At 57.1% G+C, this 19477-nt stretch overlaps 5 protein-coding genes across 5 annotated transcripts; 4 read left to right on the forward strand and 1 right to left on the reverse strand.

The window, feature by feature from the left end:
- Positions 1 to 1801: 1801 nt before the first annotated feature.
- On the reverse strand, positions 1802 to 2482 carry ACO1O0_001265 (uncharacterized protein; the record flags this gene model as incomplete). Its single annotated transcript, XM_083190752.1, has 1 exon — positions 1802 to 2482. The coding sequence occupies one exon, from the start codon at positions 2480 to 2482 to the stop codon at positions 1802 to 1804; it is 681 nt and encodes a 226-aa protein (XP_083054611.1).
- Positions 2483 to 11530: 9048 nt separating this feature from the next.
- On the forward strand, positions 11531 to 12430 carry HAP2 (transcription activator HAP2; the record flags this gene model as incomplete). Its single annotated transcript, XM_083190753.1, has 1 exon — positions 11531 to 12430. The coding sequence occupies one exon, from the start codon at positions 11531 to 11533 to the stop codon at positions 12428 to 12430; it is 900 nt and encodes a 299-aa protein (XP_083054612.1).
- Positions 12431 to 13616: 1186 nt separating this feature from the next.
- On the forward strand, positions 13617 to 14862 carry ACO1O0_001267 (uncharacterized protein; the record flags this gene model as incomplete). The annotated part of the gene is made up of 3 exons (XM_083190754.1): positions 13617 to 13715; positions 13791 to 14407; positions 14478 to 14862. The coding sequence occupies 3 exons, from the start codon at positions 13617 to 13619 to the stop codon at positions 14860 to 14862; spliced, it is 1101 nt and encodes a 366-aa protein (XP_083054613.1).
- A 535-nt stretch (positions 14863 to 15397) lies between these two features.
- ACO1O0_001268 (uncharacterized protein) lies at positions 15398 to 18427 on the forward strand (the record flags this gene model as incomplete). The annotated part of the gene is made up of 5 exons (XM_083190755.1): positions 15398 to 15692; positions 15767 to 16418; positions 16494 to 16811; positions 16953 to 17815; positions 17994 to 18427. The coding sequence occupies 5 exons, from the start codon at positions 15398 to 15400 to the stop codon at positions 18425 to 18427; spliced, it is 2562 nt and encodes an 853-aa protein (XP_083054614.1).
- Positions 18428 to 18687: 260 nt separating this feature from the next.
- Positions 18688 to 19449, forward strand: MTQ2 (S-adenosylmethionine-dependent methyltransferase; the record flags this gene model as incomplete). Its single annotated transcript, XM_083190756.1, has 1 exon — positions 18688 to 19449. One exon carries the CDS (start codon positions 18688 to 18690, stop codon positions 19447 to 19449), a length of 762 nt encoding a protein of 253 aa, XP_083054615.1.
- Between the last annotated feature and the right edge of the window lie 28 nt (positions 19450 to 19477).

A 19477-nucleotide genomic window follows, 5' to 3' on the forward strand; every position in this document is an offset into this window, starting at 1 on the left:
CCATGAGATGAAACTAGCAGGGCAGACCAATCTATCACGCTACTTTGCCTCTGATAGATGTCAGAGCGGTACATGTCTCGATGGCGTGTCGTCGGCCAAATGACCCAAGTCCGGGTCGATTCCCCTTATGGAGCAGCTCCTGGGCTGAGATCCGAGCCTGGGACGATCCGCAATAGCGCCTCCCGGCGCCATGGTTGTTGTCCGCACGCCTCTTGGATCACCGGACTTTGCTGTGCACCGGCACTGGACAGAAGCCGCGAAGGGCCCCATTCCTCCTCTTCCTCGGTGCAGCGTGCTAGCAGGGCGACACCGGCAGTAGCTGTGTACTATGTAGCATACCATGGCTAGTAGCCCGCCAGGCGAAGCATTCCCACTCTGAGCCTCTGAGGCAGGCGAACTAAGGCTACTGCGGTCGGGTGCCTTTTTGTCGACTTTTCGCTCTGGTGGTGCTGGGCGCTGCCGGTTTCGAGAACTCCCACATCAGGGCGCTTAGCAGGCGGCCAATCACATCGGGTGGCCCGCTCTGGTGGGTGATGGAGCCCCGGCGAGGAGGCCAATCATGCTGCGTGGTGGGCATCGACACGGCGCTTAGATCCCTGTCCTCGGGGAGCCGGGGGTCTGGGATTCTTGGATCCCCCTCCTCTCTCTAGTGTCTCTCCCCCATGGAGCCGTGGAGGGGCGACGCCGCTTTTGCAAAAGGGGGTGTAGCGAGTGACGTCGCTCGGGGGAGGGAGAGCGAGGGGGGAAACACCACCCTCTCTGACCTTGTTGAGCTTGGTGGCCCTTGTTTGCCTTGTCTGCCTGTTTGAATCATGCCGGCCGTGAGCGAAGGGGCAGGTACGGATGCTCGCTGCGGCCGATTCAGCGGCCTTTGGAGCTATACGGGCCGGGTCGACATGTGAGCGAGGGCTGCTGGGATCGTGACTCAAAAAGACTCGGAGCGAGCCTCAGCTGTTCAGTCCGAACGGGACCATGGATCATAATCACCCCAGACGGGGATACGACGACGATGAAACACCCGCTCTCTCCCCATCACAAATCTGCGTGTACGGGTATAGGAGGTGTTCGCAGGGCCTCATGATCCACCTCATGGGCATCAGTGGCAGTCACACCCAGGCTTCTTCCGCAGTGCCGCCTGTGGCTGGGTCGTACGGCCGGGATTCGCGACGGGATGGCGGCGGCCTAGCGGGAGACCTGCGCCTTGCATGAGGGGGGACGATAAACATCGAAAAGTGACCAAATCAAGCGGTGAGATAATATTGAGGGAAAATCATCCCGTTGGTCTAGTCTAGTAACTCGGTACTTTGGAATGCTGGGGTCGCTTTGCTACTTTCTCCCTCTCTCGAAGAAGTCTCATGCTATTCATTGCTTGCCTGCCTGCCTGCCTGCCTGCCTGCCCCCGTGGTATTTACGCAAAATTGCTTGCTTTACTCGAGAACGCCGTCCGACTCCGATCCTCAAATCTTTGCCTCCCAAGAAAATACAGTTCCCCGCTTTCCCGTTCCTTGTGACACCGTGGAAAAGTAGTAAACAATAACAAAAAGGAGAATAGGGGAATCCAATTGACCTTCTGAAATTACTCCAGCCGTGTCTGGCCATGACCCAAAATGTGCGTGATGTCGTAGAAGTGGTTTTTCGGACAGGTAGCCGATATGTGTGGTGTGAAAATGTTGACTAATAATAACGTCAAGTTGATGGTTGGTTGGTTGGTTTCAAGTGCTTGGATGGCGTAGGCTTCCAAGCAACCCGTGTTGTTCGAATGAGCGTAAATGTTGGTGAGATTATCATAGATGGGCCGGCTTCACTCGACTTTGCGCCTCTTGCCCTTGGGCGCCGGCTCCATCCTCGGCGTATAAGTGACAGTCCTTGTCACCACCTCTCGGATATGTCGTACACTAGTGCGCGACGACTTCTTCTTCACCGACTGTGTCCGCGCCTTGAGAGCCGCCTCCCAGTCAAAGACAGAGTGGACTGAGCGGGCACTGAATGGTGACCGTGCGGGCGAGTCCAGGTTGGCGATGGAAGGGCTTGGTGGGACTTTTAGGCTGGGGAAGGTGGCAGGCCCGGTGGGGGGAGCAGACATTGGGATCGCCGAGGGGATATATGGGCTCGGGGGAACAAGGGGAGCCGTAGCTGGAGGAGGTAGCTTGTCCCCATTCTCGCTAGTTGCGGGCGAGGACTGATCTCCTTTGCTGGAGCAGTCTGACCGGTCACTGTTGGCAGTATCCGGAGCGGAAGCTGATTCTGGGGTTGTGTCGCCAGTAGGGGGGAGTGGTGAGTTGAGGGTCATGTACTTGGAGAGGAAGTCTGTGTAGGCTGAGGGGGGGCTGATGGGTGTCTTGATGTAGTCCGGGTCCGGCTTGATGGAGAAGGCGATGGCGGAGAGAGGCGTTGCAGAGGCGGCAGAGGTGATCTCGGAGGGAAAGGTGGCCGAGATGGGCGTGGCGAGCTTGCCCAACTTTGGCTTGTCGGCAGAAGGCATGTTGGCGAGATTATCCAGGTGGGTGCCGTGAGTCCGCGGATCCAAGTTTCTTAAATGCTTGTGGCAGGGAAAGGCGAAAGGCGAGAGTTGAGTCCAAGCCAAGCAAATGGCTTGAAAAGGGCCTTGAACCTTTGGAACCTTGGGGGAGCCGGGAAGGGGATTGATGGCGGACAAGCCCAAGCCGTGAGGGAAGACGGTGACGGTTGATCGAGAGGAGGGAAGACAAGGAGAGGTGGTGCAGCAGCAGCAGGAGCTTGTTATATTGTAGCGAGTGGAATATGGGGAAGGGTAGAAGGGAAGACGGGAGGAAGGGAAACGAGGACGTGTGCGTGTGTTTGGCGCCGGGGTTCCGTTTCGGGAGGGGTGTGGTGGGAGTGAGCTAGTGGTGTAAGTGAGCTGCGGGTCTGCGAGCGCGGCGATGCGCTGTGCTGTGCGGTGCTGTGCGAGGACGGGGGTGCCTCAGTGGTGGCTCGGGGACTGCCTGAGCTCCTGGAGGGATGACTGGCGGCAAAGACACAGGACAGATGACAGGCCCAGCGTTGGTCGAATGGAGGAATGGATCCCTATGCGCCGATGCGCTGGTTCGTGTCCGGGGTTGAAAGCCCCTTGGCTCACCAGAGGCCGATTCGTCGACTAGCTCGTGTCTGGGCTTTCTAGCTCAAGTCGTGACCACCGACAGAATTTGGTGCTGTATTATCCGGAGGACAGGAATCACACTGGCGTGGCAGGGATCGAAGCGTGTTGGTGAAGACTGAAGACTGAGAGAGTCCAGGGGGGGTATAACCGTCGAACGGGGAGTGCTTAAAGCGGCGTGACTTATCAAGGTGGACGCACTAGACGGCACATCCAGGCAGGGTGTCGCGTGGAGGGAGATGATGGTCTGCGCCCAGTCTCGGGGGAAATTTGGGGGCTCCGAGGGATGAAAGGAGGGGGAGGCTGAGGAGAGTTCAGGATGGCGGGTGAATGACAAAATGGTGATGATGATGAGGTACTAGGCAGGAGCTCCCCAGGGGCTCTTGTACACGGGCTAGCAGTGTCGAGTTGGCGCCAGGAGACCAAGAGTTCGATCTGACAGTCGCGCCTGGCGATCTGATTGGAAGATTGGAAGGCGGGAAGGAGCAATTCGCAGCCTGTGATTGGCTGGTGTGGTAGAGCTCAGAACTCGGCGCGCCAAACACACGGCAAGTTCACGACGCGGTTTCCCAGAAGGCTCCACGGATGTCGTGCGTGAGCAGCGTAACGCTGACTCTCAAATTGCCAAGCTGATCAATCTGGTCAATCCGTCAACCTCCGAACCTCGTGGCTACAGCGCCGGAGCTTCTCCAAGCTTTTACCTGGTGGGGTGATGGTCCTCTCCTCGGCAGTCGGTATTGCTCCGTATGATGATGTCTGGGGTAACGGCTTGGTCGCGTGGCCCAAGGTTCTGACAGGCCGATGTTGTGGTCGATGTGGTGACGAGGCAATGAGGCCAACTGGGGGCGATGGGCAGCTTGACTCTTTGTTCGACTCAGCATTGCCTCTATCCGGCGATCTTGCACCTCTTTATCCTCCTCTTTCGCCTCGGGGTCTGCTTCTGCGAAAAACAAACAACCGCGCCTCGAGCTCTCAACCAGCCATATCTAGCCGGCCAACTCCTAGAAGCCATCTTCTCTGCTTCAGTCCGCGCGCGGCTCCAGCTATTCTTAGCCACGGGACCTGCATCGCCATAGAGATTACCTCGTCATCTGTGGTATTTATGGTATCTATGGCTCGCGAGCAATGTCGTTGAGACCCTCCCATCCGGAGCGCGCGCCACATGAAGCAGAAAACTCGGCTGCCGCAGCAGCCTCCCACTTCCCAACCCCGGCAACCTCGATGCAGAGGCTCACGATACACCATGCGAGAGCTTCTACGCCCGAGCGCGCGCCTCCTGAGGGTAAACACAGGTCTCGGCCGAGCAAGTGTTCGGGCCGCGGGGGGGGATGGATTAGATGGGTGAGTATTATGGCATGCTGTTTGGTGAGCTGGGTTCCCTGGAGTAGGTAAGCGCCCATGGTGGTGTCTCAACCAACCGCCACTGCTCCCAAGCGCGCCAGAGCCCCGACACCATGCATATCTACTTATGTTAGGGCAGGTTCAACGCCTCTTCTATTCTTTACAGAAATCTCAACCCCTGTGGAAGCGGTAAAATCTAGCTTCAAGACGGCGGCCATTCGTCAAGCTATCTCCAACACGGCAACCTCCCCGCATGAACTGGCCAGATCCTCACCATGAGTATGAAACTGCTGCCATTCGTTGTCCCCATTTTGGTTCCCCGGGAAACCTTTCAAAATTGCTGGCTCCCCTCTGCCAGGGGGACTGCGTGTTTCGAATGAACCCTTGAGAGCTCCTTGGTACCGCTGCACGTCCCTCATCGCTGATTGAGGCAGAAGATAACCTCCCGCGCTTATTTCGTCCACGTTCCCCCTGAACATAGATATGAAGCTGAGAGCCAACAGACCTTGGCCAAATCATCGTCGTGGGTCGATCAGTCTAGGGTGTACGGATATTAACTAGAGATGAGACTGCTGCCCGTGGAGCCCAACGTCGCGCGAAGCCACCATCCCGCCTTGACTGTTGGCTCCATGGTGAGAAAGGGGGGGGGGGGGACATAGAGCCGGCCAAGGCCAACCTAGGCTCGGCTCTTGCTCTCTAACCCTTGGCAGAGGTCGAACCTTGTTTGGCCTTGGCGGAGAGACTGGCCTCGACCCCTTTCCTCACGCCCAGAGTCATCCACACCTCTGCCGTCTGCGTTGTTGGCACCCCGCGTTTATACCTCGATACCATTTGTCGTTCGCGCGTAGCGCGGCTAGGGAACCAACCCCGAAGCCATCAACCCTGTTCAGTGCAGATGCGTGTCCGCCTCGTGGGCTTCCCGGTTCAAGGTAATCGAGCCTGCAGTATTTCTGTATCATTGCTTTGAACCACGACTAGGTGCATATGATGCTTCTGCACGACGTCTTGCCCATGATAGGTTTGTTCTATATGCATCAGAGCCTGGTGGGTATCAACCTTCCGCAGGCAGGTGGCCATCCAAGAATATTTATTGCCACCACATCTCACTCGCTCCTTAAAGCAGCAGCGAGGGAAGCCCAACGGCGGTGCAGTTCTGCTCACAAACTTTGCCGACCTCTGCATCTGGGGACGCTGGCCACCCATCTCCAACCCAGACGTGCAGATGCACTATACTAAGGGGCGTATCAGGCCCCCTCTGGCCTCTTAGGCGGCGCCTTGGGCACCTTTACCGCTAATCGTGGCCCGTTTGCCTTTGGTTGGCCTAGTTCCTGCCGTGTAACGGAGACACTCGTACACGTTCTTTTCATCCATCCCCAGACGGGACGGTTCGACCGTTACTCGGCCTGTGAGCAGGGGTTGGGACAGGTCACTGGTGGACAAAGATCGACCCGTTGATGCGCAGCTACGTTGGGAAGTGCAGATATATGAAAGCCCCTCGCAACACGATCGAATCGTGGTGCGATGCCAAGTGAGATCCCACATCTTGATCGACTATTTGAACGCGAGGCCAACGTGTATTCAGCGTGAGGTGCTCGGTTCGAGTATTGGGACAGCATCGAGGGGCGGGGACAAGCCAGTCGAGCCACTGACTCTACGCTTCCGACAATTTGAGCCACTGCGGGAACGACAACGGGGGGGGGACTCGTAGCATCAGGCCCACTCACAACGTCGACCTGCTCTGTACGGCACTTTTGACTTGGGCATCGTTCGGATCTACTCGCTATTTCGTGGGAATTCGCGGTCTATGCCAATGGCCACAGGGACATGCCCATCAGGAACAAGCATCTTGGAAACTGGAAACCTAGGTGGTCACTTCTCGATCGAGGGGTCGTTCCCATGACTCTTCCGTCTTCTTAGCCCGGTTGACTGCAGGTTGTTACGGGGATAGCTTTAGCAGGATTGTCTCTCCTCGGGTCTTTCCCGTCTTGCTGATTCATATTCAACGATGAAGGTTCTAGATCTGGGACTACTCGTACTTCATCCCATAGTCGCTCGAGCTGAGGGTCCGAACCCCCATTTCATGCTCTAGACTAGCCATTAACATGATGTGAAAGGTGACAGATATTCAGTCAAACAGTAGTGTTGTGGGATAGCAAAAAAAAAAAAACCCCCCGTCCTTCTTCTAGCGTTCATGGTCATCACTCGGGGAAGATATCCCAGCCACGGCTTCCATCAAAACAGACAAGCCATTGATGGTATAATTACAAGGGGATGGCAGGCACGAGCTGAGCCCGGATCGCTGCCTGCGTGCCTGTCATTGGCGTGACCAGCCGACTGGTCACAATCCTAGGCGCGCGGCCGAGGCCGAAGGTTTGTGTAGCAATACTAGTGATATCACGATGTGATGTCTTGCCTTGCCCAACCACCATCGGATGAAGGGTGCGAGCACATCTACCGGGATAAGGCAATTTCACGATTACGATTTCTTCAGCGGTACTTGTGATCCAGGTAGACCTTGGATTCGGTGGCTTGGCCATTCAACGGCGATGCAGCTTCAGCCGCAAACACGGCTCAGCTAGTACTCCATACTCCACGGCAGTACCTAGTATTCGTCGATGGGATTACCCAGTGGCGTTTGATCGACGGTTCCTAGTTACCGGGAACGGTAAACGGCCTAGCAGGAAACATCGCGGGATGGAAGCTAGTTAAAGTCGAAACACGAAGGAATACACCATAGGCCCAAGAAGGTTAGAGAGCCGAACGGGTCACAATAAACAAATCTATGAGATACGAGAAGAGCAAACGCCTGTGGGCTAGAAGCCAAAAAAAGATACGGATATTGATGATACTCGTACTGCGATGAGCTTACAAGAACAGAAGTCGAATGTGTAGGGTAGGACAAGGAATGGTGCCGTCTGACCGTCTGACTAGAGGCGACATCGGGACAGCCGAAGCCATGGCGGCACGAAGAAAGTCGCATCTTGGTCAGCTTGACTAGGAATACGATGGAGTGTCTTGATTCTCGACAGACTCTCAGAATGCGGTGCGCTGCCAAGGTGCGACACTGGGCCGTGTGCTCCATCGCATCATCGGGGGCGGCGAGGAGGAGTGAGAGCGGAGCACACAACGGGTAAGGAGCATAAGGCGAGAAGCAGGAAAAAAAGCAAAATGTTGTTTTGGGCGCTCTCAAACGAGAACGGTTGAACATGGCTGACCGGCAAAGCAATGGACAAAGCCGCATTCTGGTCGCCAGGTACGGAGTAGCAGGTATTCGCAGGTACACCGACATTTGGTCACCGTCGGAACGGCTCCTCGGTTCTGCAGGCTGAGCCAAGAGTCCATAGTGAGGGCGGGCGGGGGGGTTGAGACCTGAGAACACGATATCGCCGGTCTTGCGTCATAACCGACCGTGTCATGAAAGTCATGATGGTGGTTTGGAGTCGTGATCCAAAGTTGACGGAGCCATGTGGTCACGTGGAGAAGCGGCCCAATTCAATCAATGAGAGTGGAATTAGAGCGAGGAGAAACGTCTAAAGCGTGGTTCGTCGCGATCTGAGCGGAGCCTGCGTTGGCTAGCACATATTAGAGCATCCAACGGGGGACGTTGTCATCGTCTGTGCGCACATAGTACGGGTGTGATAGCGACTAGACCCAACGCTTCGTGCAACGGCGGGCGGTGCCATGCATCAATGGTATGGCATTTGAAGTCGCACAGATCCGTCACGCAGTGCTTATGCTCTGCCACCAGCTCGTCCTCGACTTGGACTTCCCCGGCTAATTTTAGTCGAGCAGGTGAGGCTGGGGAGATGGAATGGGCTGGGGAACTTTGCTGAAATACGGAGTGCCTACGCAGGTGACACTGTACTGCCAACTCATCCGTGGCACACCATCATCTCCGAGAGGTGGATGATCGCTCCAGGGTGGGGAGAAAGGCCGAAGGATAGCGGGGAGGCCGGAGAGGCTGAAGAGGCCTGCTGTCGTCACATTATCAAATCTGTGATAACTTTGCGATATGTGCGTTGCAGGCAGTAATAAAACTTGTCCCGCGCAAGTGTGTGCTCCGAGCCTCCAGACAAGCCAGGCAGGCCAGGTAATTAACCAGGAAATCCTCGTAATAAACCAGGCTCCGAGCCTGGTTGAGTCGAGAAATAAATATCGGTTGGTGCTGTGATCGCTGCCATAATATAACCCCCACACGATCGACCTGCCTGATCTGACCGAGGTGGTTGAGGTGGTTGACTTGGAAGCGAGGTCAGCTTTGGGTCAGCCTCTTCCGCATCTTTCCTTTCTGTCTGCATTGATGGCTGTGGCGCAACGAGAAACAGGATGCACCCCCGCACCAAGCTAGAATATTTCCTTCCCGTTGGAAAAAAAACCGATGGCAACCTGCGTGGGATGTTGCAGTGTCTGCGACGTTGGATGTTCCGCACGCAGAAAGAGCGGCGGGAATGCTTGGTGCTGACTGCCTGAGGTACAAGGCCCAAAGTACCTCTCATCAAAGCATGGACGTCATGTGCACGCACCAAATCAAAACCCAGCCCTCGTCCTGCAGTTGGCGGTACTCTTCCGACTGCCAGCCTCCGAGCCAGCCCCACCTGTGAGGGCTGAATCAGCCAGTCACAACTGTAAAAAGACTCTGGTCCCGCCCCTCAAATCATCTGCTCGCATTTCTCGTCCTCCTCTTCTCTCCTACGGCCAATCAATACTCTTTGCTCCTCCACTCGCCGCAGGCAATCATATTCGTCCAGAGGCGTCAAGACAAACCTCGTTGATTGATTGAGTGATCGACTGCCCGCTGGATTGGCCATTCACAGCCTCCGCCGCCATCGCGCCGACCATTTTCATTCGCCCAGTCTCATCGCTCCCAACCGCGCCTTGGGCGTCTCTTTTTGTGCTGCACAGCGCTCCGTCGCCCACTCATAGCACTCAGAGCACTCGGACAACCGGACACCCGGAGACGGGAAGCTCTGACCTCCCGGCACCTTTGCCCTGCGCCTCAGCAATCTGACCTGGAGCCCTGTGAAGCAGTGAAGCACCTGCACCGCGCGAAGACAGCCAAGCAGCGCCAGTCTCGGGCCCTTTCGGCAAGGACACGCGCCAAACGGTGTCTGTTGTGTTTTGGTCACCGGCTTTTCGCCCCACGCCAAGCCGAGCATTGCCTGATACCTAAGGTACCCTAGCTCTGGGATCCAAGCCTCCGCTGTGCCTCGAATTGTGTCCTGGTCTTTTGCAGGTCTCAGTTCTCCACTTTCGCGACTCCGACGTCAGCGTCAGAGAAGCTGTGCACAACTGCGGTGTGCAAGGCAGTCAGGCCATTTTTTTTTTTTAGGGAGTGCACTTCGCCGTTCATTCCAGGCCCCAGCCACTACTGGCGCCTATCGAGTGCTGCAGCTCCAACCTCTTGAGCCCTGAGACCCAAGAACCGGCACTTCTCCCCCCAAAAATCCGCCCGTCGCCCACCACCTCCAGCAAATCAGCACGCTTTTTTCGCGTCACTGCTCATATCCTCCTACCATATCGCGACAACAGAGGCCTATCATCGTGGCCAACCTCTCTCTCCCTCATCGTCTCCATTGGACACGCTGCCCGTCAGGTGACAAGTCGCGCCTGCGGTGCCTAATTCCCCCGGATTCTTCGCCATCAATCAGCGTTGCTCCGAGCCCCGTCGCGTGCCCCAGAAGCTTCCTGGCGACGCCCTCTGCGCCAGTCAAAACAGCTTGTCGCACACGAGTTTAGGCCAACCACGGTACGTATTCGCCCTAGCAGCCACCTCTTGACATCCCCATTCAGTATCGATATCATCCCTTCTTACCCGCAACGGCTTCGTGCATCGGTTTGAGCCTCAGCCTTGTTGCTGGTAGCTGTCGCCGAACGACAACGCCCATCAACACAGCGCTGCTTCTCGTCCCGTCGCGTCGCCAAAGCTTCCCACCGCTGCTACTGCGCACCGCGGGTCTTGCTTTACCGTCCCTTGCGCACTTACACCGACTCTCCCATCCCATCTATGGCCTTTGTGACGCGACCTGGAGCTCTAAGGACTTTCACTGACGGCATTGACTCCAGCCTGGACTGACGGACAAGTCGACACACCGTGCCGGCCATTTTTTGAAACAGTCGGTATGTCTCACAGCTCTTTCTTTCAACTCATCCCGATGCCCATGGATCTCCCCAAATCATCTTGCGTGCTCAAGTCAGTGCGCTGGCTCTTGTCTCTCCGTTTGGAGGGCTCTTGACTTGAGCCCATGGTGTCCCGGCATTTCAACACCATGCGTTCTGGAGACAGCCTCACCTTGACGCTGGGCCAGCATGGGTGTGCGCCGCGTGGGCAGCTGCACTCGCAGGCCCAGCCTGTTCAGCACCAACCCACCCCCGCTACCCGTCGCGCCAGATGCGCCGCTGTTAGCATGGCTACGAGCGACTGGTGTTTGCTTTCCTGGGCAGAGTTGCTGCATTTGATCCCAGATTCTGCATGACGGAATATGCAGGCTGGCTGCCAGCGCATCCCAGGTGTGGCCACAACGGGTGGCCCCTCAACCATCGGCACCCCCGTCCCGTCCCTCCCATCTGACATCACCTATCGTTTTGAGGGAATCTCTGAAACTAACATGGCCGCTTTCACAGATCTGGTAGTGCTATTTCGCGAGCCATCCACAGGCCCTAGTTTGCGTCCTACGCTGCTGAACTCTTGCTCGCCAGCCATCCGAGCGCCAAGTGTGTGTACCGTGCACGACCATTTGGGCTAGCTGCCACATCCCTTCCACGGCTCTGCCAACGCACTCTGCATATCCAATCATCCCGGTGCCTGAACACCTAACACATCGGCACCAGCCCAAAAAGTGACGAAGCCCGGCCCAACGTGCTGCCCAACCACAACCTGGTACCCATTTGCGTCTTAAACCCCCAGGGCTCTCTGAGGGGAACGAATCAGGCATATCTATTCGCTACTTTCTTCTCCTGCCCCTCTCCCCCGTCGGCGAACGTGAGCTCGCGACGAGCCTCACTAATACGCGACGAATCGCGACTTAGATCGCTCCCCAGAGGTCATTTCCCCTAGAGCGCGCCGCCTCTAGGATTATGGAATACGCCCCCTACCCTCAGCAACAGAATACACAGCCAGGATACGCCAACACCGGCACAGACGCTTCTGCTGCGAACCACAACATCAACCCGCACGGCCCTCAGACTTCACCAATTCTCGGCTCGCAACAGCCCGGCGGACAGCCCCAGGGACACAACATGTATCAACCTCAATACGGCGTCCCCCAGCAGGGGATGCAACAGGTGCCGTATGGAATGCCCGGTATCCAGGCCGCTGCCATGGCGGCAACGGCTGCGGCCTCTGGCTCAAACTATCCTTACATGCACCAAGACCCCGGGATGCCCCAGACGTCGCCGCGCATGGGTGGCACCAACTCGAAGAAGGATACCCGCCAGTCACCGCGCATGGCCGGCATGCCTCAGATGGGAGACCGGCGTATGAGCCAGGTCACGAGCCCTGGTGTCCCCAACGCGCCCATGATGAACCACGGCGGGCCTAGGCCCGGTGTGGCACCGCCGCAGATGCCCCAGGCGCAGATGCAACACCCGCAGTCACCAGAGATGCCCTCTGGCGCGGTCGAGGAGTCTCCCCTCTATGTCAATGCGAAGCAGTTCCACCGGATTCTTAAGCGACGGGTAGCTCGCCAACGTCTGGAGGAGCAGCTCCGATTGACTTCGAAGGGCAGGAAGCCGTATCTCCACGAGTCGCGGCACAACCATGCCATGCGTAGACCTCGTGGACCCGGCGGCCGCTTCCTCACGGCGGAAGAGGTCGCTGCTATGGAGAAGGACAAGGACAAGAACGATGGTGATGTCAAGACGGATGACGGAGCTAGCACCGGGAGCAAGCGCAAGTCTGAGGCTGGGACTTCGGGATCCAACAAGAAGCCCAAGACGCAAGGACAAAGTCCGAGCCATGGGGAGGATGACGGTTGATCTTTGATGACAAGATATCACCTCTCCGCGCGACATATCCTCGATGGCACAAAAGGGTTTTTATGACGTCACGACAGCAGAGATGACTGCGAATCTCTTGGGACAGGGTTGGAACTAACATATGGCACGGTGTTGGAATGGCGACAGCGTCGGTGATTTCGCTTTGGAGACTCGGATCAAGCTGGGAGGGGAAGAGTTCTAACGGCCGCGAGGCTTGTTGTTCCCCAACCCCATGTTGCGACTTCTCACAATCTCCTTTTTTTCCTTCTCTATTTATAATACAACATCCGGACTGGCAACAGCATGGCATGCCCATCATCAGGTGGGCGTGGCCCATATACAGTGGAGGGACAGAATGCATGGATGAGATCGACATGACGGATACCCCCTATTCTTGTTTCACGCGGCCCCATCTCCTATGTTCTTGGCTTAACCTGCTTGCTGGCATTCGGTCTTTTGGGTGGCCTTTTGGGTTGTTGGAGAGGAGAAACCTGGTCTGGCTACCAGTTGAAGATCGAGCGACGGCAGCAAGGTTGGAATCAAGAACATGGTCTTTACATAACTTGACCAAAAAAAGGGCAAAAGAAGAGCAAAAAAAAATTGTACAACGGTATATGTAGGAACTGGCAGGGCAGGTCAGGAAACAAAATGTATTCACTACGAACCTTGAGTATGCATTGGGGGTACAGTTTCAAGTCTATGTACTGCGCATATGTGACGTCGATAATGATCCTGCCTGGTATGTATACTACTGGTATATAAAAGGGCTGAAATCGGTCGTCTTTTCGATTGACTCTGTTCCTGGCGACTGATAGTCGGATCTTGATCCATCTCTGGCCGCGCTTGTGGAAACGCGGGGGCGGGGCGTAACGCTACTCTACTGGGCAGCTAATAGGTGGTGGTCACTGTGGTGTGTGTTCGTTGGTCGGAATTACTGACCCGTGGGAGGCTTAACATGGCGCTGGAATAAATAGGTGGGTGGTGCTGCTGGACCTCGGCTCGTCAAGCCCGGATCGTCCATGCCACGGCACGGCAAAACGTACCAGTGTCAAGACTGTCCGGGTCTCCTGGGACTAAATGGCCTCGACCTCCCCCGTCATCTCGCATCTGGCGCATCAATCGTGCTCCTCGTGACACTCAGCTGCCAATTGCCATCATCTGTCGACAACCCGTCACTCGAGACGTCATGGCGGGAAGGGTCCGTCAGCCCATCGATGAGCGGGCGTTGGAGAAGTTCCTCGCCGACAATGTGCCCGCCGTCAAGACGCCGATCGAACTGAAGCAGGTGAGTCTTCTGGTCTGGTTCAGGTCCGCAGCCGCAGGCAAAGCATACCTACTGACACGCCACGCCACGCCACAGTTCGGCTTCGGCCAGTCCAACCCGACGTACCAGATCACGGCCGCCGACGGCCAGCGCTTCGTGATGCGCAAGAAGCCTCCCGGCAAGCTCCTCTCCAAGACGGCGCACAAGGTAGAGCGCGAGTACCGCATCCTGCACGCCCTCGAGCACACGGACGTGCCCGTGCCCAAGACGTACTGCCTGTGCGAGGACGACAGCATCGTCGGCACGCCCTTCTACATCATGGAGTTCCTCGACGGCCGCATCTTCGAGGACTTCACCATGCCGGGCGTCGACCCGGAGCAGCGCACCCTGCTGTGGCGCGAGGCCGTGCGCACCCTGGCGCGCTTCCACGCCGTCGACGTGCGCGCCGTCGGGCTCGAGTCGTTTGGCCGGCCCGCGGGCTTCTACAACCGCCAGATCCAGACCTGGGTCACCATCTGCCAGGCCCAGGCCAAGGCCGTCGACGTCGAGACCAAGGAGCCCGTGGGCCAGCTGCCGCACTTTGAGGAGCTGGTGCGCTTCTTCAAGAACGAGAAGCTGCAGCCGCGCGACCGGACGACGCTGGTGCACGGCGACTACAAGATTGACAACCTGGTGTTCCACAAGACGGAGCCGCGGGTGATTGGCATCCTGGAGTGAGTTTTCCCCTGCCCAAGCTCCTCAGGCCCGGTACAGATGAGGTGCAGATGACTGACTGGAGCACAGCTGGGAAATGTCGACGGTGGGCCACCCCCTCTCGGATGTGTGTAACTTCCTGACCAACTTCTACACGGCCAAGCACACGGGGGCAGCACCCTACGACGCGTCCGGGTTCCTTCCAGGGCGGACGCCCGGGCTGCCGCAGCCGGAGCAGATCCTGGGCTGGTACAGCGAGGTGGCCGGGTGGGACCCGGCGGGCGAGGTGGCCTGGGGCATGGCCTTCAGCATCTGGAAGCTGGCGGGCGTGTGCCAGGGCATCGCGGCGCGGTACGCGGCCAGGCAGGCCAGCAGCGAGATGGCCAAGCACCACGCGGCGACGAGGGTGCCCATGGCCGACTTTGCGTGGGCGCTGGCGCAGCAGGCTGACAAGGGCGCGAGTGCGAAGCTGTAGCTGTAGGTGCAGCTGTGGCTGTCGTGCATGTATATAGCAACTACTACTAAAGTAGGTAGGTCCAAGACCCTTGAATAAAACTAGTCAAGGCGTCCCTGGGTCTATTTGTGTCCCGATATTATATTAATGTTTTCGTAGGCCCTTAGGGTATCATTGCGTGACTGGTGCATCCAGCCCAGTGGCACCGGGAGGAGAGCCAAGCTCAAGGGCCAAGACCCCTAGTTGAGGCCGTGGGGGTTGGGCGCTGCCAATCAGCTCCTAGCACATGGTCATGACGCCCTGCAGCACTGCTGCACCTAGTGCCTTGAAGTCTCACTGGGGGCGCTGCGGCAGTACGAGCAGTACAAATAACCTAGGCAGCGGCAGCCCCCCACAGCCCGGCCACTCCAGTGACATCAGTGCCGCCTCTCTGCATGTGGGAAGTCCAACTTCCGTTCTCTCATCCACCTCGAGATTCACCCCCAGCTCGCCGAGCGCCCTTCATTCTCTACCCGCAGCCATCCCAATCGCACGCAATTCTCCGGGACAGCCTCACATGGAGGCTCCCCGCCAGAGGCGTGTCGAATTCCCGGCAGCTCCAGAGGAACGTCGCCCCCTGCTGAGCAGGCTGTACACGGATCATGGCGAGAATGGCGACCCCATATACAGCTGCAGGACTGATCCCCACAGCCACCTGCCCGTCTACACCACCATCCACCGCATCCGCCGCGACATTATCAGCGTTGTCGAGGACTATCTGAGTCTTCAACAGCTCACCGATGTCCGCATCAATGTCACCGTTGTCCGGCCCCTCGTTGACAAGTTCTACGAGCTCGAGGACATCTCCATTGGTAGGTACCCTTCCGCCAATCCCCCATCCCTCTCTCGCTACTCTACTCACTACTCACCACTCACCATTTCTTAGTCTACTGCTTGCTCGTGAACCGCGCACGCTTTCTCGACGAGCAGGCCCATCTCACTAACCGCCAGAATGTGAGCTGGACCCGCGCCACTCTGTGCGAGCTCATCGCCACCCGGATTCTCCGCCGCTTCAACGAGGACCACGAGGGGAGCGATGGCCTCCTGCTGCTGGCGCACATCCTTGTGGCCGGATTTGACCCCTTCCAGAACGCACCGGCCGACATCCGCAGAGAGGCCGAGCGCAACATCACCTGGTCCCATCAGCGCACCCTCCCCTCCCTCGAGGTGGCCATTCTCACCGAGAGCAAGCATTTCCTCAGCTCAACCACCTGCCAGAAGGTCGTCACCGCCATCTATGACGGCCGAATCGTCTACACGCCCTCCACCATCTGGGACATCATCCCGGATCACTACAAGCTGAAACCCATCGCCCTCTATGACCCTCGCGACTCGCCACTTCTCAACCAGTACCGCCTCATCGTTCCCAGGACGAGGAATATCCTCGAGGCCATCCAGTTTTCCCTCCTTCTCGGCCTCTACGTGGGAGTAATGGTCACCCGTGACACATGGGAATTCACCGTCCTTGAAGCATTCTTTTCTGTGTATGCATTCGGCTGGGGGTTGGATCAGTTTGCAACCATTCTCCAACATGGCTGGTGAGTTTGATTGCGCCGTCCCACGGAGAGTTTAACTACATCGGACCTCGTATACTAAAATGTGTCGGGAAACAGGAATGTCTATACGCAAAATCTGTGGTCCTTCCTCGACGTCACCTTCGTCCTGATTTACTGCGTCTATCTCATCACCCGATTCCATGGCTGGCGTGTCGCTGATCCGAGCGCGGCGGAGCAGGCCTTTGACGTCCTGGCCCTGGCTGCCCCGGTTCTCGTTCCGCGACTGGCATTTACCCTGCTCTCCGACAACCTCATCTTCCTGTCCCTGAGGTCCATGATGGCCGACTTTTTCGCTCTGACGGCCCTTTCCGCCTGGTGCTTCTTCGGATTCTTGCTGTCACTCTTGTGGCTGGGCGAAGGAGCGCACCCTCTTGTGTAAGTTCTTATTGCGAGAAATATGGAAAGTCCCATGCTGACTGCCGTACTGGCTGTTCAGTACTATATCCAAATGGATGATCTACATCTGGTTCGGTCTGGACGGGACCGGAATCCAGCGATCTGTAAGCCCAGTTGCAGGCCCTTGACAATGTTGCCGCGAGCTAATGTTTTCAAGTCGGAATTCCACCCTTTCCTCGGACCGAGCCTCATGGTAGCATTCGCCTTCCTGGGAAACACGCTCTTCCTTACCATTCTGGTGTCGATGCTGTCCAACACGTTCAGCAACATCTCGTCAAATGCTGTCGCCGAGATGCAGTTTCGACGAGCCGTCCTGACACTCGAAGGCGTCAAGGCAGACGCCGTCTTTGCCTACCAGCCCCCATTCAACATTATAGCTGTCTTCGTGCTCCTGCCGCTCAAGTTTGTCGTCAGCCCGCGGTGGTTCCATAAGATTCACGTAGCCACTGTCAAGGCCATCAACCTCCCCGTGCTCCTCATCATCGCCATTGCTGAGCGGCGCCTCCTGTGGCCCCATCGTGCCACGCCAAGATCACCGTCCACATCCAAGTCATTCTGGAGGAAGTGGAACCTGTCGGCTCAAAACAATCTCCGGGCCGTGTTCGAGCTTCCTCCGCCCGACGACGTAGCCCAGGATATCGCCGTCGACGACGAGATGACGAGACACCTCATCCGCCGGCAGTTCACAAGACATAATACTAGTACGAACGAAGATGATTTGAAACACCCACAAAAGCCGCTACCACGACGAGACTCAACTTTCCCGGGGATCCGTAAGAGGCTGCGGGGATCCTTCGGCGAGACGGATGATTACCAAGGGCTGACGGATCGGCTCAATGATATGGAGAATTCAATGACTCGTCTCGAGGCCATGGTGTCAAAGCTGCTACCTCAGGAAGAATATGAGGAAACTGATGAAGATGAGGATAGTGGCGAGGACGGCTTCACGATAGAACCATCGTATGGGGGGCCGACGCAGACTGGTAATGAATAAGCACCTAGGGTATGCGTGCAACCTGATACACATAGCATTGGAGTTTGGATGGGTAGAGAGCGATATCCATAATAGATATTCTGATCTTGAATCAATGTTTTTCGGCCCTTTGCCCTCTCACATGTAGTGCATCACACCTCTCTCACCTTTTATTCACGGACGGCTAGATGCCAACTTCTTCCACGCTCACCCTGCTCAGCGGCCAGATGCCGATGCCCTCTCAAACCTGGTATTCTTGGTAAAGATTGCTACGTACCTTGGTGTTCCTGGCTCGATCCAAACCATGTGCAAGACTACACTCTTCCAGCACAAGACCTGCAAGCACATCTGGGCCGTCATCAGCGAGCCCTGCGGCCCGGGCATGGGGTTTTCCACATGTGACACCTTTGGAGACGGCGCCATGGTCAAGGAGCCGCCCACGCTCTACCGCACACAGAGTCGGCCCTGCCCCAGATGCGAGAGGGAGAGGGGGAGAACACACGCCGGCAACACGGTGCGGGTGGTGGAGGGCATGGGGTGGGGAGTCAAATGGGGGATGGGCCCGGCAAGGGACGACTGGGGCTGGGAGGTCAAGTTTCGGGACGGGTGTGTGATTTTGTGAGATGGTGATGGTGATGGTGGTGATGATGGTTGGCCTCGTGTTATATGTTGTTCTTGGGTGGGTTGAGGCGGGGACATGCTAAGGGGAGAAAAAGGCAGAAAATTCCAACCCATTAACACCCTCATTGAAACTCTCTCTCATCGCGGTACAAAACATCAACTATCAATATTTCTATACCGGAATTTCACAGACTTCACTACGAAAAGACTCTTTAAAATCTTATCGACGAGTAACGCCCGTAGTCGAGGGTACTCCACACCATGCTCCCCACGCCCGACACCTCACACGTCCCCTACGAGAGGGTGTATGAACCGGCCGAGGACTCATTTCTACTCCTCGATACCCTTTCCTCAGACTCGGAGAAGACATTCCTGAGTGAGAACTTTTTAGACCATGTTCCGCTGGTGGTCGAAGTCGGCACTGGTTCCGGCGTCGTCCTCGCCTTTGTCAACGCCCATGCCCAGACCATCTTTGGGAGCCCCCGGATCCTCACCGCTGGAGTGGACATGAACGCCTACGCCTGCCGAGCCACGGTGGAAACAGTGGGAAAGGCACAGAGGGACAACTCGGGAGGTCACGGCCTGTATCTGGGTTCCAGCATGGGCGACCTGACGACCTCGTGGAGGACCCACGCCATCGACGTCCTCGTCTTCAATCCGCCCTACGTACCGACGTCGGAGATGCCCTCGCGCCCGGAGACATTCACGCCCGAGCCCTCACCCAGCACGGAGCCCTCGTTCGACGACGAGTCCTACCTGCTCGCGCTGTCCTACGCCGGCGGCAAGGACGGCATGGAGACGACGGACCGCCTCATCGACTCCCTGCCGGACGTGCTCTCCCCGAGGGGCTGCGCCTACATCCTCTTCTGCGCGCTCAACAAGCCCGACGAGGTCAAGCTACGCATCCAGCAGCAGCTCGGCCCGCAGTGGAGGGCAGTGACGGTGGGGTCCAGCGGCAAGACGGCTGGGCGCGAGAAGCTCCAGGTAGTCCGTATATGGAGAGACGGACGCGGGTCGTCATGAGGTAAGTAGTTCAAAAAAAAAAAGGATT

This window comes from Amphichorda felina, assembly GCF_050947745.1.
Source record: "Amphichorda felina strain 45539 chromosome Unknown scaffold_1, whole genome shotgun sequence".
Lineage (NCBI taxonomy): Eukaryota > Fungi > Ascomycota > Sordariomycetes > Hypocreales > Bionectriaceae > Amphichorda > Amphichorda felina.